Below are 24,167 nucleotides of genomic sequence, written 5' to 3' on the forward strand. Positions count from 1 at the left end.
TAAGATGGTTGCTCTTTTTCAATCTCTGTGTTCCAGTCTAAACATGGGGATAATGTTGGCCTACCTTACCTTACCTGTTGCAAAGATTACAGAAAAGCAACTTAGATTACAGAAAACCAATGTCAGCCTGTCATACAATCATGTAAGAACTGCAAAAACAACACATGTCAAGTCCAGTTAACCCTAAAAGCACGTTACAAATAATTTTACTGATATATTGTCGAAGGCTTTCACGGCCGGAATCACTGGGGTGCTGTGTGGTTTCCGGGCTGTATGGCCATGTTCTAGCAGCATTCTCTCCTGACGTTTCGCCAGACTACTTCTATTCAGATGCCCTCACCTATTGACCTTGCTATCTTCATTGTTACTCACAGGTATATATACTCCACTCGCTTTCCTTTCCTACTGTCAGATCCTCTGAAGATGCCAGCCACAGATGCAGGCGAAACGTCAGGAGAGAATGCTGCTAGAACACGGCCATGCAGCCCGGAAACCACACAGCACCCCAATTTTACTGATACATGGTGAAACAGCGCTTTAGCCACGAAACCTACTTTCCATGAGAATGAAACAGGGACCGGGAGAAAAAAGCGCCTCTGAAGCATGTGCAGGCTCATCCCTTCTTCGTCTGTTTCCACACATACGGGATTTTTTAAAAAAGTAATTTTGTGATGAAGTCTATTTGTTTAGTATTTTTATCCTGTCCTGTACCTGAAGGTATCAGGGCGGGTTGCAAGATAAGACTAATAAATATCATCAAATTCAATAAAAAACCCCAAACAATCAATAGACCTTTTTAAAATTTATGAAACATACTAAAAATAATTAAACCTATTCATAAATTAATTATACTGCCCAAAAGAGGGAAGCCATCTCTTCAACCAAGGACAGGGAAAATAGGCACCTCTTTTCCTAAATAAATGTAAAGAAGATACGTGATGTGACTTGAGGGGAGATCATTCCACAAGCTCACAGTGACCTCTGAAAAATATATCCTTCTCATATTGCCACCTTTTTAAAGATGGTGGTACCACCAGAAGGTTTTCATCAGCTGATCTTAGGGCACGGGTCAGTCAATATTACGCCATCTTGTAATTAACTGGTTTTAAACTGCTTTTAGTATTTATAGCTTTGTATTGTTGTATTGTTTTTATTATGTTTTTATCATGTTAATCCTATTTAAAAAGAAAAGATCCTTGCCACGCAGAACGACCAAATTACCTGGCTTGATAAGGTCTTTTTCCAAGAGGCCTGATCTTCCACCCTGGGAGAAAAGGCAGGCGGTTACCAGAGGGAGGACATTTTTTTGTGGCACCTCATCTAGGAGATTAATGGCAACTATTTACTTTGCTTTACTGAACCAGGTGAATTTTGTTTAAAAAAGTATTTATCCTAGCTTTTGATGGGACCCTTTTTATTTACAGTTTACTTTTTCAGATTTTAGCTTTGCTCCAGTTTGTTGATTTGGTCACTGGTTTATTTGATTTTTATAATATTCTATTTGCTTGTTTCTATTGCTTTTTTAAAACGTTGTTTGTAAAGAAGCTTGACAACATTGTGAGTTATCATGTTTTGATATGTAAAACCACCTCGAGTTCTTTGGGAGATTGGAGGGGGTATAAACAAACAAACAAACAAACAAATAAATAATAATAAAAAGTACGGGAGATGGCATTCCTTTAGATATTTGGGGTCCAAGTCGTTTAGGGCTTTATAAGTTGGAGGTGTCTCTGACCATATGCAAAGTGCAGTCATCAGAGCTCCACTGGAAAGGATTTTTTCAGTCCCACACTCCCTGCCAAGCCTGATCCCCAGCATCCTCAGCTGCAAAACCTGAGATCTGTGCCCTCCGGCGAAGATCCCGGGCCGCGCGGATATACCCTTGGCAAGAGGCTCGGGCTGACATTGACAGGACACACGCTCCTCTGAGCCCCGCCTCCTCTTACGTCATCGACTCACTGCCTTGTGGGAAGCGCAGTGCGAGTCCACGCAGTTTGCAATTGAGCCGGACCTCTATGGACTACGTTTCCCATGAAGCTTCGGGGCGAGGGTGTGCGCGAAGGGGCTGGCGATGGAGCCCGGGCAATAGGCAAAGCGCAGTCAAGCCAGCAAGTCGAGCTGAGCCTTCGGCGGTGTCGGCAGGAGTCCCAGGCGGGCATTGGGCGAAGGCTGCGCTTTTGCAAAGGGACGTTGCTGTTTTCCCTCCTCCCCGGTGCCCGGAGGCGGCGTGGGACGGAGAGAGGGCCATGCAGGCGGAATCCGGAATCGTGCCGGACTTCGACGTCGGCGAGGAGTTTCACGAGGAGCCCAAGACCTACTATGAGCTGAAAAGCCAGCCCCTGAAAAACAGGTGAGGGGCCCCAACCGCGCCGTCCTTGCCTGCCCTTCTCGTCCACTAATCTGGGCTAACTACCACGCCACCCTGGCGTCCCTTGCAGCGACTAATCGGGGCTAACTAACTCGCCAGCCTCCCCCGGCTTGTGCGTTTATACAATGTGAAGTGGAAACCACATTGCTGTTTACCTGCCTGGGTAGGGAGAGTGGAAATGCGCCGCCTTGAGCGTCTCTTGGATGCCCTGGTGGTGATCCCTCGGAGATCCTGATTTAAGCTCGCCAGGTGGCAGGTGCACCTGATCCCCATATATAACTGTTCTTCCTCTCTCATCCTTTTTACCTTTCCTTTTTCTCTCCCTCTGTGTATTTTTCCGCTGCTTCCTACACCCCCTCCTCCCATTTATTTCATCGGTTGCCCTTTTTCCAATTCCGTTCATCTCCCCCCGCACCCCACCGTTAAGTAGAACCTCCCATTTTAACTGGAAACACCCCCCCCCCCCGCGCCCGGGTCAAGTTGTGCAGTTCCAAAGTGATCCTGGTGCCAAAGGGACCCCTTCCCCTTTTCATATTCTTGCGGGGGTTGGGGATCAAGTCCTTTCCTGTCCAGTAGGAAAATGTCCCCGTGTTTGCTTGGCTCTTTTTGTCCCACTTGGCAGCACTGCTTGCCCTGGGGCTAGATGCAGATGGACTGGCACGGATCCGTCCTGTGCCAGAGCAGAGAGCACTTGTCAAACTGGGTCTTAGGTGCCAGAAGTGTGCCTGGCAAAGCAGAGCGCCAGCAGCTGGTGGAGCTGGCTCTTCCACAAAGGTGGATCATTTATTTGTACGGCTGAGCTGCCATTTGAGAAAGAGTGGCAGAGAAGAGGGGCATGTTACAGAAGTGGGGGGCAGGTACACACACACAGCAGCCATGTGTTGCCTGTTTACTTTGTGTACTGCTGAATCAGGCTGCCTGTTTAAAAAAAGTTTTTAAAAATATACTGAAAGGAAGCATCCTTTGCAGTCGAAGCGATAAAGGCGGCCATTTAGTGAGCGGCTCCTGCCATAATAGCAGTTTTGTTTAGTGTGTGTTACTGTTTGGGCGAGGGAGGAGGGGCCCAGTCCCAGTTGCTGGTATTATGTAAAGAGTATTGTTGGACACTCTCACCAGAGGCATTATTTGGCCTTGGCTGGGAGTTACAGACTTCCACTAATAGTGAAATGTGTGTGAGAGGGAATAGAGCAGAGAGAGAACTGTTCATCTTTTTGTTCAGTGAACGTGCTGGGCAGGCTAGTCGTATTTTGGATCACAGGGTGTCTATAATGCGGAATTGTTCTGTGCCTTCCCCAAGAGTGGTCGTCTCCATGAATGTGCTGATTTGAACAGACAGGCAAGGGTCTGAAATGGTTCAGATGGGTCAGACAGTGTCGTATTAGAGAAACAAGCTAGAGAGATAAGGCTGAAAAGCTCAGCAAGGGCTCAAAAGCTTCACTTGTGCTGCCTGAAGACTGGTAATGCCAGTTTGATGTACTGTGTGCTTTCATTGTTGACTAACACAGCCTGCTAGCCTGTAGCCTAAAAGTGTTCCAAGAAATTCCCTCTGGCAGAAAAAGAATTTTGACATGCTCAAGAGCTAGCAGGGTGTAATGGTTAGAGGATTGAACCAGGACCAAGGCCTGCTGGTTGACTCTTGGCCAAATCATTTTATTACGAACTATCCTTCTTTACAGGGTTGGTGTGAGGATAAGATGGAGGAAGGGACTCTGAGCTCCTTGGAGCAAGGAGCGTAGTGTATAAACTCTCCTCTGATTATTTACATATTTACTGAATACATCTTCCAAGGCCTTTCTGGGATAAGCGGGTGGCAGCTTTTGTTGGCTGTGGCACCAAGATCATGGAAGTCCCTCCCCTCGGATATTTGTCCACCAGCCAGCGAGGACTTCTTTATTTAATCTGACATTCCCAGTTCAAGGTTTTGACTGATGGTTCTACGTGTGTGTGTGTGTGGTTTTTTTAGTTTAGATTTTATGCTGTTTGCAATCTGTTTTCATCATGTTGTGCTGTTAATTGTTAGCTGCCGTGGTGGCCCTTCTGATTGGGCAGAGAGGTGAAATATACATTCTGGAAATAAATATATTCTGGAAGCTGACCACGCGAATAAGTGTTTAGAGGCTGCTATAGTCCCAGATAGCTCTTTAGGTAGTAACATAGATGCGTTTATAACTCATATTGCCAGTGCTGGGAAATAGGGCTTCTGATGTAGAGAACTGGGGGTATTTATCTGCTTCCATACAGCCTGAATGGTGGTTCTCAGTTCACAAACTGAAATTCAGGCTATGTCCCTAAATTTGAGGGTAGCAGTGACAGATGGGAAGCTGTCTTGCCCCTAAAGGGAAAATCGGGCACAGGTGATTTTCTCACTGGCCATTAATCTTGGGGTAGTCACCCGAAATATCCAGGTTTCCTCAAGATCTCCTCACAGCCGAACTGTGGAACACAGATCAGTCCTGTTTCTGGTGCTCCTCCCCCCCCCCGCCCGCCCGCCCGCCCGCCCGCCCGCCCGCCCGCCCATCACGGGATTTTCCTGGACCTGCTTGTATAAAAACACTCCAATGGGAGCTAATAGGAGTGGGGGCTACAAATTTGAGGGCCCATAACTTTGGCCCCCATGAACCAAATTTCACCAAACCTGGGCGGCATCATCAGGAGGGTCTCCTAAGGATACTCTGAAATTTTGGTGCTGCTAGCTTAACAATTGCACCTCTGACAGCAGGCACCCCCGCAAGGGGCAGGCCTAGATGTCTTCACTGGAAACATGCTGCAGCGAGGATGTTGGAACCTGGATGAAAAGGTGCTGATTCTTTTGAAACTTGGTTGTATCTAGATTAAATTTTCAGTGGGAACTGGGCCTTAAATGAGCCCATGGGGAGTGATGCTGTGTTCATCTGAGAGGGACAAGATGTTGGAAGGAAATGCAGTAGAAAAGGTCAGCCTCAGGGAGAGAGCAGGGACAGCTCAGGTCTCGCTCTGGAAAAAGGACTCGCAGAGTGAAGGGTAGTTCTGCCTAGCAATGTGGCAGAGCTTCTTAGCTCAACCTATAGGAGAGAGGAGAATGCTTCATTGTTAGGTCTGTCTCTGGTGATGAGCAGACATTGTACCGTTTTGCCTGACTCTGGGGAAAGGGAAGACTGGGGTGAAAATCCTGTATGTGAGAGAGGATCCATCCTAGTGGCTAGTCAATAAAAGTCATAACCAGTTCAATTTTTCTTTGTGACTCAGCCAGTTTTCTCCTTTGTCTCCCCGAAGACCTAGTGCTTCTAGTTTGTTTCTTTAAAACCAACCTGTAAACAAATAATTTGTCTTAGATTTATAAACTTTACATAGTAATCCAGCACCAGTAATCTCAATAAGCTCTTTGTGCACCACAAAATTTACCTCACGGCAGCAGCCCAAAGCCTGTATATTTGCTGCCTGTAGAACACCTGGAAACTGAGGGGAAGGTTTGTAGTTCAGAATGAACCTCAATCCTAAAAATCGTAGGAGGCTGTGTGAATCCCCTCAGGAGGAAAAAAAAGACTTGTCACATTTGCCAACCTCCAGGTGGTGGCTGGAGATCTCCTGAGATTACAACTGATCCTTTGTTGATCAGTTCATTTGGTCCCTTTGGAAGGTGGACTCTGTGGCATTAGATTGCATTGAAGCTCTGTCCTTCCCCAAACCCTACCCTCATCAAACTGTATCCCTTAAATATCCAGGTATTTCCCAACCTGGAGATCTCTTTCTTGCTTATCTTAAAGGCTATTGCAAAAATGCAGAAGATGCAGAGTCTTGAACACAATTTTAATAGGATGACCCTAATGCATTTTGCGTCAAAGTACTTCCTCAGGGGATCAACCTTGTTAAAGGAGAAGTTTGATCCCCTGAGGAAGCGTTTTGATGAGAAATGCGTAGGGGTCCTGCTATTAAAACTGCGTTCGGGACTCTCTGTGCACCTTTTGCAGTTGTTTTAATTTCTGCTGATGCGCCTTACTTTACAGTTTTACTCTAAAAGCAACACTGTGACAAAAGTGTCCCATCAACCGGTAGAATCTAAATTATTTCTATGGTAACAATTTATCAGCCAGTTATGTTGGCAGGTTCATGAATGCAAGCTTGTCATACTGTTCTCCCACCTTGTTATACAGTGAAAATCTGCGTTGCATTCGTAGTTCTATTACATTGTGCATGGCTCTCGGTGTGTGTAGTGACTGTGTGTGTGCTAGTGGTGTCACCACAGGTGTGTGGTGCTGGCTTGCTGCCACTGTGTCCAAAGCGAGGAGTTCTCAAACATTGTTCTTCCTTCATGCGTTGTCAGCAGAAATAAGGGTTGTCTTGCCACCAATGTGTTTGAGCGGGCTTCTCATAAGCAGAAATGTAGAAAACATATTTATGTTATATGTTAGGAGTGGTGTATTCTTCAGTTTGGTAACTTACCTGAAAATAAACACACTACAAGGAACTTTCATACCCAGAGTCAGTGACCCTCTGAATGAAAGTGCTGAGATATTAACATTTGGGGAAGGCCTTGGCTTCTCTGCTCGCTTTGTTGACTTTCCAAGACAACTGGTTGACCTCTGCGTATAACAGGGTGCTGGGCTAGATGAACCCCACTGGTAGGGCACATCTTATGTTACAAGTATTTACTGAAATCTCGTGGGTGTCAGCCAGAAAGAAGAGAGAAGGCTGGTTGTGCAATTACATCATTTCATAATTTGGTCTTATATTTATTTACTTTGTATATGAGGAAGGGGTGGGAAGACCAGGAGGCCAATAATGTGTCTGTCCTCAGAGGTAAAAAAAAAATTTCAAATTGAGCCATTGGGACAAAGGCTGGGGTTTCACAGAACTGACATATCAGCCAGGCTGCAAGTTGACTGCAAACCTTTGTCTGTTACCTTTATAATTTTAAGGACTTCAGCCTGGAAAGTTTGCAAAACTTTCCGCAAGGTGACTTGAACCCTGTATATTTTCTGCACACGAAATAACAAGGATCGAAAACTGATGGTACTGTGTTATAGAAAATCATATTTCTTTGGGGCATTTTTCTTCTTGTCAGCAGCCTCTATATCTGATTTGAAGGTAGGCTAAGTTACCGTATCTTCTTGTAATGACTTACAGTCCAATCCAGGGGTGGAACTGAAATGACTCCTGGAGGTGGTGCGGGGGCTGTGCTGGTGGATTTGCCCAACTCAGAGCTCTTACCCCACAGAGGGGCAAATATGCTGGCAGGTGACCGCAGAGGCCCTCTGAGACGTTCAATGCTGTTAGTGCTCCTGTGTCTTCCACTTCCGCCAACATAGTGGGGTCATTCTGGAGACATGGCGGGGGATGGAGCTTCCACCCTGGCATTGCCTCCACCATGGCCTAGCCTTCTGGCTTACACCACCCTTTGGGGTGCCATAAGTCCATGTAGCCCAATGGAGGGCTTTCTAGCAGTGGGGAGATTTTGTTTTGTTTTTTGTCTCCCTGTCCTGTCAAAAAGCCCTTTGGAGGTGGCAAGGTGGCCCAGGAGCAGTACTGTCCCATCCTTCTGGGGCACTGAATTGGGCTGTAAGTCTTTTAAAATATTGCTCTTCATTTTGATGGTCATGTAGGAATCATTTTTGTAAATTGTGTTGAAACCGGTTCTGGTGGGTTTTCCGGGCTGTGTGGCCATGGTCTAGTGCCCGGAAAACCCACATAGCCTGGAAAACCCACCAGAACCAGTTGAATCCGGCCGTGAAAGCCTTCGACAACACATTGTGTTGAAACCATTGCACACGTCAGAGTCATGGCAAATACTGACTTAACTGGACAAATGACAACTAGGTTCCATCCCTAAGATTTGTAGAGTCTCTCTGTGTGTGATTTGAAAATCTATATTGGTCATGATGTGAACAGTAATACACCTGTGCTTCTGTGGAAGTTCAGGTTTTCATTTTTTAGGAGTAGAATCTTAGTTAATTTTTTTTTAATTCGACCAGGCCTAATAGAAATGTTCAAGAGAGACCAGATGGTAAAGTGCTCGGTCATGCAATATAGTGAGGATGAAATTCATGTATGAAGAACTTGGAGAGAAAGTAGTCAAGAAACAGAAGACCGAGCAAAACAAATGGAGGCATTAAAACTCTATCACAAGTCTACTTCTGTGGTGCCTACTGTAAAAAGCAGGGGATCAGCATTACCATACATGTGTTAGTCCTGCCTTTGGTCCAAGGAGTTCAGAGTGGCATACATTATTCTACCCTGTTTCACGTTATCCCCTGTTAAGAAGGCTTGGCTAAGGCTTTTTCCACACACTGTTGGATAATGCATTCTCAATGCACTATAGTCATCGTTAGCAACTGTTTCACACAGGAAGATCCAATCACAAACAATTGCTGTAGCTCATTGAGAGTGGGAGTGAGTGGATATGACTCTGGCTTTCATACTTAATACAGAATGACTAGAGGAGAAAATACTGAAAGACTAAAGAAAGGTGATAAACCATGCCCAGTCGAGGTGAGAAGCCAAAAGACAGACTGTGTAGACCTCTTAAAACGTTTGGCATAAAAGCAGTGCGATAGAGTCAGCTGAAGAGTTGGGATATTCCCAAACGAGGAAGAAAAGGTGCAGTTCTCCCAGCTTTGTTGGAGAGCCTGAACCTGTAGGCAGCTCTCTTTAGGACTCTTCAGCTCCTCTAGTGGACTGTGGGCTACATTAGCACAGCAAGTAGTCATTCAATTCTAAGCAGCAGAGTTATAATTGTGGAAGACCCCACCGGGAGCGGTGAAACAAAGCTGAAGGTTCTCAGTGTAATGTTCCTGGAGAAACTGATGGTCAGAAGAGCAGATGGTGGACTTCAGGTGAAGATGGACAGTGAGGAGGAGGAAAAAGAAACTACTGATTAAAAATGCCAATGAGGATAGTAATTATTTTAGAGGCTGAGATGTTGAACTGGGATTGGGGGGGGGGGCGAAGGAAAAAATTGAACGTAGTATAGGCAGAACCAGCGAAACCTAAATTATGATCCTTTCTCACTAACTTTAGAATAGCAATTGTTGATATTGATCCCTTTGGCCCCACTGGATTTTTGTTGCTTTTTCACATGAAGAAGAGGAGGAGGAGGAGTTTGGATTTATATCTCCCCCTTTCTCTCCTGCAGGAGACTCAAAGGGGCTTACCATCTCCTTGCCCTTCCCCCCTCACAACAAACACCCTGTGAGATGGGTGGGGCTGAGAGAGCTCCGAGAAGCTGTGACTAGCCCAAGGTCACCCAGCTGGCATGTGTGGGAGTGCACAGGCTAATCTGAATTCCCCAGATAAGCCTCCACAGTTCAGGCGGCAGAGCGGAGAATCAAACCCGGTTCCTCCAGATTAGATACACAAGCTCTTAACCTCCTACATCACTGCTGCTCCTCCTTCTTTACATTTGTATTGTACAGTCTCGTTCTAAGCAGTTACCTCCTTCTAGACTCACTGAAGTTAGTGGCAGTTTTAGTCTCCTTGTGTGGCTAGTGGTGGACAATCTCTGGAACAAGAACTTTTTTGTCAGTAGCGAGATGTGTCCTTTTGTCAGAACGATTGATGAATAGTTCATTGCTTGCACAACTCTCCCAGTGCTGCTGGGTACCATGGTTCTTGTGAACAACAGATGAAATTTAGCGTTGGTGGGACAGCTTCAGGTAATGGTGAAGGAGGAGCTATCAGGTGAGGGTAATAGCAGGGAGGGTTTTCTAATCATGAATGAGGCAGAGAGTTCACGACCTGTTCAGAGATTGCATGGCATCATTATGAAGCAGGACCTTTCTCTGTACTAAATCTAGTGGAAATTATGTTGAAAATGTCCAGAGGATAACATGGGAAAGACCTCTAAGTACTGAGAAGGGAAGTAATAGACTCATTGTGGTCATTGGGATGTTCCTAAATATACCACAGTATGTCTCTGGTTTAGTTGATAGTCACCTTGGAATGCATGTATTTCATTTTCTTTGGTTCCTTGGAACACAAATACATTATACACAGTCTCAAACTCCCCCATCCTGGCTCCCACTCTCTAGCCGTCATTGGCCATAGGAGTGTCTTTGAATCGTCCATTCCTCAGCTGTTTTATTCTTGAACCTGCCAGCTTTCTCAGTAAGCAAGAAAATCCTCATAGTAGAAGAGCAATTCTGATGAAAAGATACTTGTTTCTGTCTGTAGCCAGAATTGGAGGACAGACAGTTAGCACTGGCATAGCTTCTGGTGAATGGTCCTTTGTTCGAGAGCACCAGCTAACTTGTACCTGTCCAGTTGCGTAGTCCCACTAAGGTGTTGAAACCCCTGTGCTCATTATTGAATGCTCCAGAGATTGTTTGCCGCACTCTTATATAGCTGAGGTCCTGCCTAGTCTAAAATCTGACTTTCTCTGCTCTCCCAGAAGCTCCTTATCAGTGATGAGTTGCCGACAGTTTTACCGCAGCAGTTAGAATGCTTGTAAAGATTCCATTACATCACCAGTGGCTTCAGCAAAGCTGATAGGTTGGCCTGTTTTTTTAACCCTATTGTATATGGTCATAATGATTACAGTCTCTGCCCTTAAAAAGTAATGTTGGAAACAGTTCATGGTCTAGATGGCTGTGGATAGATGGGGTTATATCTCTAAAAGAAAAGCATGTTTTGCAGGAGATACTAGCTCTAAAACTGGACTATTTTTGAAGCACTTCACCACGCTAATAATTAAGACTAACTTAATGTGATTTATTTTAATTGCATTGGGGTTCTCAGTAGTCTATTCATCTGCTTGCAGTAAATGCCGTAGTATTTTCCAAATTATTGTGAATTTTTTCCCCCCAAGGAAAGGTTTTTCAAACGTTGTAAACTCTTGTTTCATCTGCACTGCTGTTTGTGCAGGCTACTGTTTATATCTGTTCCAATTGTGCAAGAAGTGGAAAATATCTTTTATTTAGAACAGGTCACATGTGCTCATATAGAGGAACAGAGCTTCAGTGTAACAAACTGTGTCTTACTGGAACAGAAGTGAAATTTCAGAAGTCAATGTTTTTAGCTCAGAAATGTCAGCTGCCTTATAACTAAAGCACATCCTCGTATACCAGTAGTGGGAAGATTGTTGCTCTGTCCTGGATGCCCCACGGTAACTTGATCGCATCAAATCTCAGAAGATAAATAGTGTTGGCACTGGGTAGTAGTTGGATGGGAGACCATGAAGGAAATCCAGGGTCTGCTACACAGAGGAAGGCTACGGCTAACCAACTCTGTTCGTCTCTTGCCTTGAAAATCTATGGGGTCACCATGTCAGCTATTATTTGGCAGCACTTTCCACCTCTGCTCTGCAACTGGAGTGATCCCTGAAATCATAGTTTAAAGAGGGCAATTCTCCAGCGCATTAGCCTGACTTTATGGATTACTCTAGATCTGTGGTGGCGAACCTGTGACACTCCAGATGTTCATGGACTACAGTTCCAATCAGCCCCTGCCAGCATGGCCAATTGGGATCAATTGGCCATGCTGGCAGGGGCTGATGGGAGTTGTAGTCCATGAACATCTGGAGTGCCATAGGTTCGCCACCACTGCTCTAGATGCAGTGACAAGCTTCACGACATCTGAAGAGGTGAGCTCTGGCTCATGGAAGCTCATGCTGAAATAAACAGTCTTCATTTTTAAGATGCCACTGGACTTTTGTTAGTTTTTACTACACAAACAGTCTTTGTGCTGTGGTCACTCCCCCCCCCCCTTCCTCCCTACGCATGTGACTCAGAAATGGTGATTGGGGTGAAACTACGGCTTGTTGCAAATGCAGAAGTGACTAAATTCTGAGCCATGGTGAGCACACCAACCCAAGGGTTTCCACGGTTCTTCCCACAATGCCAATCCCTAGTTTGTCATCCCACGTGCATGCAAGGTATAAATGTAGGTGGTTTAGCAATAGAGTGGAATGGTGCCTGACTCCTTCAATGCATCTGAGCTTTCCCTCTTTTTAGAAGTTATTTTTACTTTGCAGAAGCTCTCTATTCTGAATGCAGGAGTCAGAAAGCATTCATTAAAGTTTTTCTTCAAGATCTGCAAGTAAGACACAGACCTGGGTAGTCCTAGACCAGGGGTGGCCAACCTATGGTGCTCCAGATGTTCATGGACTACAATTCCCATCAGCCTCTGCCAGTTGGCCATGCTGGCAGGGACTGATGGGAATTGTAGTCCATGAACATCTGGAGTGCCATAGGTTGACCACCCCTCTCCTAGACTATCCTGGTCTCCTCAGAAGTTAAGCACGGTCAGCAGTGGTTAGTGTTTGGATGGGCAATCTTCAAAGAACACCAGACTTGTGACACGAAGGCAGGAAATGGCAAACCACTTCTGAGCATCTTTTGCCTTGAAAACCCAACAGGGGTGTAACTTGATAAAATGACATCTGGGGCTTAACCTGAGTGCTGTGCCCTCCAAGCTGCGCCCAAGCCCCAAATTTCAGGTAGGGCTGCAGTTGAGCGCCAGCGAGAAGGGCTCACCTGCCCCCATTCTCCATGTGGAGATCAGGTGTGGGGCCAGCCAGGCTTCCCCCACCCCTATCTCCATATAGAGTTGAGGAGTGGGGCACAGTTATGAGGGGGGTGCTGCCCTACAGTCTGCCTGTTGGAAGTGGTGGCCAGGTCTCCAGCCCCCCTCCCCTTTGCTACATCACTTAAACCCTACAGGGTTGCCATAAGTCAACTGGAACTTGACCCTCCCAACACAAAAAGATGGGCTGTGTCTCCTTTTTCCTTGGTCTAACTGGTAACGATGATCAAAACAAGATGGGCGTGTAATACAGTAGAGGCAGAAGGCATCTTCTCTGTACAGTGGCATTGTTCTCTTTTGTTATGGTGGCAATAAGTTTCCTTCCTGGGGGGGTGGAGACTGAGAAGCCTCCTCAGGAGCAGTTCATACTGCATTATGGGCCAGTGCATAGAACCTTAGCTGTGAGAAATTGCTGTTATAGGGAGGCTGTTTCAAATGGTCTTTGCAAGGCCATTCAAATGTGAAGGTGAGGTGTGTACAGGGTGAGGGTAGGCTTTGATAGAGCTAGTGGAAGGAGGGAGCTGGACAGTCTGATGTGATGTATATTGTGTGTATCAGAGAAAGGCATTTAAAGACTCACCCTCCGCCCTGCCCAACTTTGACTTGGGTGGTCTGGTATATGGCAAAGCCTAGGTGAGCACCCAGAGGTATCACTTTGTAGGGTGAAGAACCAAGCCTCAGACCAGAAGCTTGGTGTGTTAGTGCCTTCATGAAGCTGGGAGAATAATCTCATGAGGGACGCCCTTATCTTTAACAGGCACACCTGACAGCTAGGGGGAAAGAGATGGCGGCCCTCCTTTGATCAGTTCATGGTCCATTGCTTGGAGCCAGGATGGCCTTGCCTGTAAACTCAGGGATGCCTAGACAATGAAAACATCATTGTTCTGTAACCCACTGGTCACCCATACTACGGATAGATATGGAATGGGGTTTTACTTGCCACCTTTGCAGATCTTTTGACTGATCTAAAATAAATATAGTTGGTCCTTTATACCATCTAAAGGTTTTGGTCTTCCTTATTTCTGCATCTTCATGAAAATAACTCTGTATGAACTGATAACAGTTATTACTGCTTCTGACTTCGCTACCAAAACGTAACAGCTCATGTGAGTAGGCTGCTCTTGTGAGCATTACAACATTGGAGGAAGGAATTCCGGAAACGTTAGGTTCCTGCTTACGTGTTCCGAAAAATCACAAGATCTGTGATTTAGAAATATTGCATCTTCTGTGACTCTCTTCTTCTACTTCATCACTCTCATGAACACTTGTTAGAGTGAGTAAACTGCCTGCACCACCTAGTAAAAGCAAAAAACCAGTGAGCACTTCTCGTATGGCTCTTCAGAACCATGGTGGTTGTGAATGGACCTGAGAGATTTGTGGATATTTAAGTGTGTCGATTCTGGAACGCTTCAAACTGGAAAGATTTGTTCTTGCCGGAGATGTATTTGTGCCATATTAACAAACGTACAACGACCTGTCAGGTTATGGATCTCTTATTTTCACAAATGCTGTTAGGATAGGTTTCACCTTCCCCTGGTCGATTGTGAGTTTTTCCTGTATGGTACTCCATATAAAATAGGTTTTCTAACTTATATATAAGCTATGCCGTCTGTTCTGTGAATGTGTAACATTCATCCACTTACGTTTTACGGACCTGTGGAATTCTGGGAAAACATTGCTCCAGGATGGCAGGATGGCAGCCTGTCTCTTGACTTCATGGTACTGAGACCCAGTTCACATGACCAGAAGCAGGAAGACAAGCCATTTGTGCGATCACTTTAATTACACAAATCTGGTTCTTTTTGCTACACCCCTCCCCCTTCATGTTTCCTTGAAGATCTTTTGTTGTGATGCTTGTCATAGCATCTGCATGGCAAACTACTCCAGGGTGGATGCTCTGCTACTGTTTTGTGTTTGCCAAGGAACTGAGAAATATTCCTTGGATTTGATGACACTGTAGGGTGCAGATAACTGCTTTGATTCTGCAGTCCTCATTTATTAGAAACTGAATTTTCTTGAAATAAGCAAGTCAACAAGCAAATGTTTCTAGCAAAATGTTTACAGACCATTTAGGGGTTAATTTTAATAACATTTTAGCCCTTTACAGCTTCCATTCATTCTTTTCTGTATTTGTGGTGTAGGAGTAGAGAGAACAAACTGGAAGAACATTGTTCTTCAATAACATGCTTGCATATGCAAACTCCAGCTGGCTGTATGTCTAGCGAAGAAGAGATAGAGGCCATGCTGTGTTTCCAGATTCTCTGAAAACAAAGGTAGGAATCCTGCAGTTGAATCCAGGTTTGTTTGTTTTTTAAAGCCAGAGTCCTAACTATCGGTATAGCCTTGTTTGATGATTATGGCTTCTAGTGAAATCCATGGGATTAGCTACTTGTAAAGGTTTGTTGGGTCCACCACAAACTGTTTCTGCCCATGAGCACTGCTTGGGGAATATTCTAGCCAAATTACTACACTGGAAAACCCCATAACTGGAAAACCCTATACCACACTGGAAAACCCCATACCACACTGGAAAACCCCCAAACCAAAGTGATTCCAGTATTTAGTTCTTAAAAGAAAGAGAAAATCTGGGATTGTTTATTCCATTCCATGCTTATTTTAGACACTTGGTTATGTTGAGCAAAAAGTGACCCCCATTTTCCATAGGTAGTGGTAATAGAGTCTGAAGCACACACCCTTTACAGTGGGCAGGATAAGAGAGGCGCTCTCTTAAGAACAAGGTGTAGGAGGTCACAATAGACTCCTTTCTGCTAGTGAATACCACAGGATTTCAATCATCAGCTACTGTTTAATGCTTAATTATCCCTAATCAGTTTAATTGCTTAAATTGTTGGGTTACTGTTTCATAATAATGCCGGGTATCCTTAGTGTATCTGCTTCTGACATAACCATTTAAATTCCATTTTTCGTCCAGTTAACTGTTAAAAAATCCCTCAGAAGGAGCAAATCATTTCAAAAATCTTTCCTGGATCATCTCGCCCGCGTCGCCCATAGCTTCTCTCTATGGTGTTGAGGGAAAGAAGTGTACGGCTGCCACATGTCAATTACCACTTCCAGTGTGAGTCAACAGAGAGGCTTCCGGAGATAATTACTTCATTTGATGCTGTTCGTAATGGGAATTGCATTGTGTGCACGTGTTCCCTTTAATTATAATCATGTGAAGGTTTGCTATATGTATAAATTCATTTTTTCCCCTGCAATAATATCTAGGCATACAATAGAGAACAAGAAGTATGTTGGTTTCCATTATCATTTTCCAGAATATTACACAATGTGTTAAAATCAATGATTTAACCCCCCCTGAGAGTGTGTGTGGGAGTATGCTGGTAGTTCAAACTAAGGTGGAAATATCTTTAGCTGGTAGGGAAAAAAAATCACTGTGCCAAAGTGGCCTCAGATGTTTAATACTTTTTATTGCAGATTCTGATCCGATGATGTTCATAGCTATTTTCTGCCATAGCAGTAAAACTGGTTTGCATTGGCAATTAGACCCTGTTTATGAGTATGCTAATAATCAAAGAATGAGTGCAGGATCTTTTGACAGCACTATAAAACCAATGTGGAGAAAAGGTAGAGGTCACTGAGCTGGTTGGTGAGCCAAAATTGCATGCTCAATCCTTACTCTGGGACTTGTGGCTTTTTTAAAAAAGAAGAGGACAGTGAATTTGTACTGTCAGTTTGGTACTTCTGCCAGGGGTCTGCAAACTGTGGCTCTCCAGATGTTCATGGACTACAATTCCCATCAGCCCCTGCCAGCATGGGCAAGGGCTGATGGGATTTGTAGTCCATGAACATCTGGAGAGCTGCAGGTTGCAGACCCCTGGTGGACCTTGGATGTAGAAGTGGATGTCGAAGTGGAAGTACATATCCAAAGCATGGGAGAATCTTTCCTGCTTGGCATAATTATGCATAACGTTTCATTGGGTCCTTTTTTGGAGGTGAGTAAAATGCAAAGCTATGTTTACACTATTTGTACACATGTCTCTTATCTGAGTGAACTGGAGGAAAGGGGTAATTTTTGCAGTAAGTTTTTTTTTTTTTGCCTCCCCCATTCCGGTCATGTTGTACCTGGGGCGTCACTGAAAGCCACTCCTTAGTAACTGAACTTTGAAAATGTATTTTTAAACTATGGATTAGAATGAGGAGACTTGAAGGTAGGCTGAGAAGTGTCCTTATAGAACTCAAGTTTAAACTGATCTGTTGGATCGATGTGCCATGCGGGTTTGCTTTGGATGTGTTTTGCTGTATTGGTTTGTTTTGTAGCTATTGTGTTTTTTAATATGCCAATAAAGGCTTTCTGTTCTGTTCAACTGATCTGTTGAAGTTGGAAGCTAATTGTTTTTCAGCTGAAGTTGCAGCATAGGTTACTGCCTGCCTTATTCGATATGTGATGATGTCTGTTTAACTGTTTCATTGGGATAGGGCAACTTTTTCTGAATGTAACTGCCCGCCTGTGTTCAGAACACAAGAGTATGCCATTGTTGCTCATGGTTTACGGCCTTGTTGAAATCAAAACACTGGGCAAACTTAGGGAATAGTTTAGGCAGGTCTACTCAGAAGTAAGTCCATTGTTATTCAGTGGGATTTAATACTAGGAAAGGATCTTGTATATCTTAGTCTTTGTTCCCACTCTGTAAATGAAGAAAAGAAGAGGTCACTTGGCTCTATATTGGGTCTCTTGCTCTTGGAGAGCACCTGGGTGGAATGTCCTGCTGTTCCATGTTAGCCTGGGACGGGACAAAGAAGTCCAGAGAGAATGGGTTTGGTTCCATGGAAAACTTATGCTCACACAGGATCACTTGCAGAAGCAGAAATGCCAAGTCATTGCAAGTAGCCTTTGTGCTAAGTGAACTTAACTGTATTCCATCTTGCGTTTCCACTTGTGCAAGACATGGCATGAGGTATATTTTAGCATCTCCACTCCCCATAATGACCTCCAATCAAATCATATAGACCCACCAAATTAGACTGAGATGACTGCATCCAGTAGCCCTCCTCCTCCTCCTCCTGTACACAGCAACACTTGTCAGAAAGGAAGACATTTTCTCTTGATCTTGCAGGAACTCATGTGCATAAAAAGCAGGTTTCCTAAGCGGCGATATATACATTTTCTAAATCGAAGAGTAAAAATTATCTTCCACTATTGTGTGGCGGAAACCAGTCCAATATGCACACTTTGTCACAGGAGAAAGTAATTTCTTTGAGAGTCAGTGTGGGGCATGGCTAGACTGTGGCTGGATTCAAATGTGCATTGAGCCATCAAACTCATGTGTGATCATGCATTTCACTTGTGTATGATCCTGATTCACTGACTGGTGCACATGTAAAACTCTGCATTTTAAGAAGTGCTGGTATATAGGGATGTATTTTTGGATCTCTCTGGTCTGAATACATGTCTGCAAAATACCACTACATCAGTGTTTTCAGTTATATTTTGGTATCTGGATGGTATTTGAGATTTTTTTGAATGCCAGTAAATGGGTCCTGAGAAATTATTTCAAGAACATATGGAAATATTTGTGGTCATCATTTTAAGGCTCCCAGGAATGTTTCTCTTCAATTTTATGGTGTGTCTTTGCTAGTGTCTTGTTGCCAGGACTTGGCCATGTTGGCTTGGTCTGGATTCTGTGGTTTGAAATTAGTTTCATTGGGCTTCCCGCATTGGCCTATGGTTTTTCTAGGACTGTGTGATATTGGTTCTGTTGGGGCTTGTCGGTTCAGTTTGTGCGGGGAGGCTTTTAGCCAGTGATTGTCTCCCTTCACCCAGTACAACCTGCAGTATGTTCCCCAGATTTTCTAAACCTACCCATCCTACATGGGAAGATAGCAAAATACTTCTATAGTCTCGACAGTCCATCTCGTCGCAGAGCATTTATGCTTGCCAGAGTAAACGGCTTTCCTTCTAAAGTTACAATCGGGAGATTTCAAGGTGTTTTATTCGCTGACAGACTATGCCCATGTCTCTGTGTACTGATGGATAAGCAATACAGCATATCCTCCTAGAATGTCAGCTACACTCTGCACTACGTAGTCACTATATAATCCCGATTATTAAAGCTAAAACAAATCTGCCTTCGGCTTATGTAGTGAAGTATTTACTTAGTGATGCATCTTCCTTGAGACCAAACGCATTTAGGGTTAAAGCTTACATATCTAGCCCGGAAGTAATATCCCAAAGTCGGAACACTGAAAATGTGTCCCTCAATGTAATCAAATCATCTAAATTTACATTGATTTGATGTCTGAGGTCTCGAAGGTCATTAATGTGGTGAACATGGGAAGTCAATTCAAATCAGTTTTGATTAACATATGGATGTTGCGGTGTGTCTCCGGAGAGTTTGTGTATGATTTGTCCTAACTTGGTGAACTGGATTCCTCGTTGTATTGCTGTTTATCATACAAACATACTGTATGCAGAATTATTTATGCCTAATAAAGGTTTACTGTACTACTGTACCAGTGATTGTTTGCCGGTGTGTGTCTGGCTATTGGCTTCTCTGCCCTGGAGAAAGCATGGACTTTTCATAGGAAAACATGGAGAAAAGTTGGCTGGATGGAGGAACCTTGTTCATAGAATTGAACTCCATGATCCGAGTCACTTGAAACTTGGGGATAGAAAGGAAAAGAACCGGTGCAATTTGCTTGAGGACAACAGATACCTCATAGGGAATAATGCACCTGAAAAATGTCAGAATCCCCCCCCCCCCCCACACACACAAAAGTCCAAAAACTGAAACGGTATTGGGGAGCCCTGAATAAACCAGAATACTGGTATTCACGTCCTCCCCCAAATCTTAATTTTAAAAGTATTAAAACAATTTTCAGGTACACATCCCTGAGGGCAGTTAATTTGCAGTACAGTTCCAGAAAGTTTTGAGGGAGAGGGGTAGATAAGGATCATGAGAACATTTTTAGACTGAGGCGTTATTTGAGATGTAAAACACATTATGCTGTCAGTGAGCTATCAGCCAGTGTTAGATCAACTCTGATCATCAAGAATAGGAACGGTAGTTGTGTTGGAAAAGTAGCTGTGATTTCACTATTTGCAAGGGAAATTGCAAATGTAACATAGAAATATCTGGGACCAATAATGAGGGGCAGAAAAGCAAGCCCACCAGAAGGCAGGAAAACAGGAAAGGGAGATGTAGGAACTTGCGATATTCTGTGATCTAGAAAGGAAGCCTTATGTGAATCGAGCTGTTAAATAATTTGAACTGGAACTCAAATGGTAGAACTCCCAGTCAGGAAGTGAGAATGCTGGAGTCTGCATAAGCCTGCCCTGTTTATCTTGATAAACATTTCCTTTCTTTGATCTTCCACCTGTCATCAAACTGAAAGAGAAATCAGGTTCAACAAACCATGGAAATGACATAGATTTATTGTGGCAGGTCAGGTAGCTAACCAAAAAAAAAAAAAAATCAAGTTGCAAACCTGACACTGGAATTTCAGATTAATGAGAAAGAGAGAGACAGAAACATTGACTTGAATGCGAGTGAAACATTACACTCTTGGTTTCTCTTCAGATTGTATAAAAAGAGCCCCAAACATCTCATTGACTTGCTGATTTGCAGGCCTTTGTTCAAGAGAGGTCAGAACACAATAGTCTTTACTGTAATTCCCTTCAAATGTTGCAAGTACTTTTTTTGGGGGGGGGGAGGGCTTTCTGTATACTGTAGGCCCCGCCCTGGATAGGCCAGGCTAGTCTGATTTCAAAAGCTTAGCAGGGTTGAGCCTGGCTGGTATTTGAATGGGAGACCTCCAAAGAATACCAGGGTCATGATGTAGATACAGGCAGTGGCAAACCACTATACATCAAATGTAACTTGAGGGCGAACAACAAGAACAAGAAAAAACAGTAGAGGGCTTGCCGTAACTATTCAACCTGAGAAGAACACTTGCTTCTTCTGTGGTATTGGTATTGTCATGTCCTTTTAGGAAGAGGAATATTTAAAAAAAACCTGGTGTAGGGATCATTTGTATTGGCTGAGATAACGCTTGTCAATGTTTTCAGAGTCCTAAATCTGGGACTCCTGAGTTGAGGTTTAGTGATATTGGTGTGGCGAGGACGGGGAGAGAGACTGTTGATATTTTGTTGAATGGTAGTACGGATAGTGGTACTTCCCACACACTACTAGGAATTGTAACATATGATATCTATTGATGTATGCTACTTTGAAGAGATGGACTATTTGCCACAATAATATTACATTGCAAAATGTGATTGTCCTGTAAGAAAAAGAGATGAGGAAAGATCTTGGAGCTCAAAGTGGTGTTGAGAGCCAGTGTGATATAGTGGGAGAACCGGATTTGATTCCCCACTCCTCCACATGAGTGGCAGACTTGTTTCTCCACACCTACATTCCTGCTGGGTGGCCTTGGGCAAGCAGTGGTGTACCGGACCTAGATGGCACCCAGGGACATGACTGGCTCCCCGCCCCTCTGCGACCCACTTAAAGGAGCTGGCGGGGCTTGGCACCAGACAGCTCGTCTGGCAAGTGCTGTCCCAGGTCACCGCGCAGTGCCCGGCATCCCCTTAAATGATGAAAGGGCATGCGCCCGTGGACATTGGATACCCCTGTGGACTAGTCATAGTTCTTTGGAACTCTCTCAGCCTCACCTACCTCACAAGGTCTATTATGGGGATAGGAAGCAAAAAGTTGTTATAGGCTGCCTTGAGATTCCTTACAGGAGAGAAAGGCAGGGTATACATCCAAACTCTTCTTCTTACACCATTGCCCTCTCCTCTTCTGTCTTTTTACAACAACAGTACCACCAGTTTCTAGTATCGTGGGAGTCCTTTCTGGATGATTTGTTTTTGAGAAAAGTGGTCACTCTGCATTCAGGCTTTTCGTCCATAGTGAAGAAGGCCAGAATCATAACATCTCAAAAAGGAATTCTAATATCTTACTACTTCTGCACATGTCGCATAAGGTGGAGATGAGCATCTGTGTTGAGTGCTGTGCTCACAGCCATGTAGGTTTCTAGAATTAGCTTTTGTAGCTCACTGACTTTTCCCAAAGGTTTGAGAGCAGTAATAGAAGTTAAAAGTAAAAGAGGACTTTCCAGCAGTCCTCTTCCTCATTGGGTTTTCTGCCTGTAGACTGTAGGTGTTCTGTGCCTACAATTTCACACACGGTCATAAGACCAGCTGCAACTGTTCCACTTGCTATGGGAGGAAATTTTGTAATCCTAGTCCCTACTGTGTTTTCCCGAAAATAAGACAGTGTCTTATAGTAATTTTTGCTCCCAAAGATGTGCTATGTCTTATTTTCAGGGGATGTCTTATTTTTCTGTGTTCTGTTCATCGGGCATGCTTCCAAACAAAAACTTTGTTACGTCTTACTTTTGGTGGATGCCTTATATTTCGCACTTCAGCAAAACCTCTACTACGTCTTATTTTCAGGGGATGTCTTATATTCAGGGAAACAGGGTAGTAGGGTTGCCAGGTCCCCCGCCCCCGAGCCCAGACCGGCAGGGGTTGGGAGTAGAACAGCCAACTCCACGAGGAGAAAGTCCTGGAGACATAAGTGTGGAGCCTAGGGAAGACAGCAACCTTGATGGGGCACAGTGCCATAGGGTCCACCCTCCAAAGCATTCGTTGTTTCGGGGGGCACTGATGATCTCTGCAGTCTGGAGATGAGCTGTAATTCCAGGGGATCCCCAGGTCCCACCTGGAGGCTGGCATCCCTAGTTATTGGATATCTTATGCTGCTTGATTGAATGATTTTCTATTGGTGTTACCACATTAGCTTCTACCTTTGTAACCTACTGTCCGCATTGTGCTATGTCATGCATTGGACAGATTTGTTTGCTTTATCGGATAACTGGTGCTGCCTGATTGTTGACATTTTGCGATTCATCTGGAGTCTCAGTGAGAAGATGTAGTGAGATAAACGAAGTGAATTGAATCCTGTTACATGCTAGTAATGGCGTCCTGAGTAGATTCTGTTATCTGTTTTGCACATCTGCGAGGTATTGGTGCAAGGCATGATACCATCTTAGTTGATAAGTGGTTATATAACCGCTTCAAAGTACTGGGTGGGTACTAGTAGTACCGTCCATTTTGCCCGTGGATGAACTCTTATTTACTAGTAATACTCTTTCAAGTGACAGTTTGAAACCCTTGACAATATAAATTTGTTAGTATCTAAAGTGACTTGGGCAAGAAGGCTTTTTTGGGTCAAATTATTGCCTAATTATCTTCAGGGAGAAAAAAGTTGTTGGAAAGGTTTTTACGAGGCTGTTTTTAATCCCTGGTTATAACTCATAAGAGGAAAATGAATTTTCAGAAGTGCCTTTCCATTGGCGGGCAAGATCATCCAAGACCAAATGTACTGTGGCATCCTAGAGTAACTTGCTTCTGTTCCATGAACTCTTCCAGTCTGTGGCCTACGTCAGGGAGGTGAGGCACACTGAGAGGGGAGTATGATATAGTGTTGCCTATGGCTCCAAGAGCCAAAAATACAGTGCAGGGTTGCTTGATTGTCTTGGCCACACCCACAATAATGCTCCCCAAATAAAAAGGGACTCTCTAGTAGGCTGATTCATATCTCCTCGGGGAGCCAGCAGGGAAGGATAGGCTGATGAAGAGCACAGAGATATGCAGAGAGTAATTAGGTGAGGCATGTCTTGACTTTCTGAGGTAATATGGCGATGTTTGAGATCCTGGAGAAGGCCGAGTTAACTTTTGCTGGGCTTCAAGATGCCCCCTGGAAGGGGATGTGGTTGATGAGGAGAGCACTGTGGAGCCCAAGTTGTCTTTGGCTAAAAATAGCTGTGCAATTAGTGTGCGAAGCTTTGTTCTGAGCATGTGGCTGTCAAGCACATTAGTCATCTTGAAGGATTGCGCTGAAACTTGGTAATGACTTCCCGTTTGATTCCTCACTGTTGTGGAAGTTATGACAACAACTGAATTGTAAACTTCAATCAATTGCTCAAGTGCTTTAACGACTTGTTGCAGCGATAATGGAATTAAAAGTATGCCTTAACTGATCTGAAGTGTGATAGATTTTGAGATCAGAGCGATTTTTAAAACACTTAATGTCAAAAGGTTCATCGTCGTGGCTATCAGGTTGCCAGCTGGCTGGAGGGGAAAAAAATGTGCTGTCATTTTAATAGAGGTTTAATGGTAGGGTACGTTCCATGCTACAAAGAGCTTCAAGTGCCCTTTGCTCTTTTAGATAGGCAGGATACATTTCTCTAGGCCTGTTGGCACTGCTAGAAGAAGAAGAAGAATTTGGATTTATATCCCCCCTTTCTCTCCTGCAGGAGACTCAAAGGGGCTTAC

General features: G+C 44.2%; 1 protein-coding gene across 4 annotated transcripts in view; it reads left to right on the plus strand.

The window, feature by feature from the left end:
• The first annotated feature begins 2,105 nt into the window (after positions 1-2,105).
• MITF (melanocyte inducing transcription factor) overlaps positions 2,106-24,167 on the plus strand; it is a 182,796-nt gene continuing 160,734 nt past the window's right edge. For all 4 annotated transcript variants that reach the window (XM_048489782.1, XM_048489785.1, XM_048489784.1 and 1 more), the window contains exon 1: positions 2,106-2,350. In XM_048489782.1, coding sequence (XP_048345739.1) covers positions 2,247-2,350 — 104 coding nt within the window. In that variant the 5' untranslated portion in view covers positions 2,106-2,246. The remainder of the gene's footprint in view (positions 2,351-24,167) is intronic.

The sequence above is a fragment of the Sphaerodactylus townsendi genome, linkage group LG03, assembly GCF_021028975.2.
Source record: "Sphaerodactylus townsendi isolate TG3544 linkage group LG03, MPM_Stown_v2.3, whole genome shotgun sequence".
NCBI classification, from domain to species: Eukaryota; Metazoa; Chordata; class Lepidosauria; order Squamata; family Sphaerodactylidae; genus Sphaerodactylus; species Sphaerodactylus townsendi.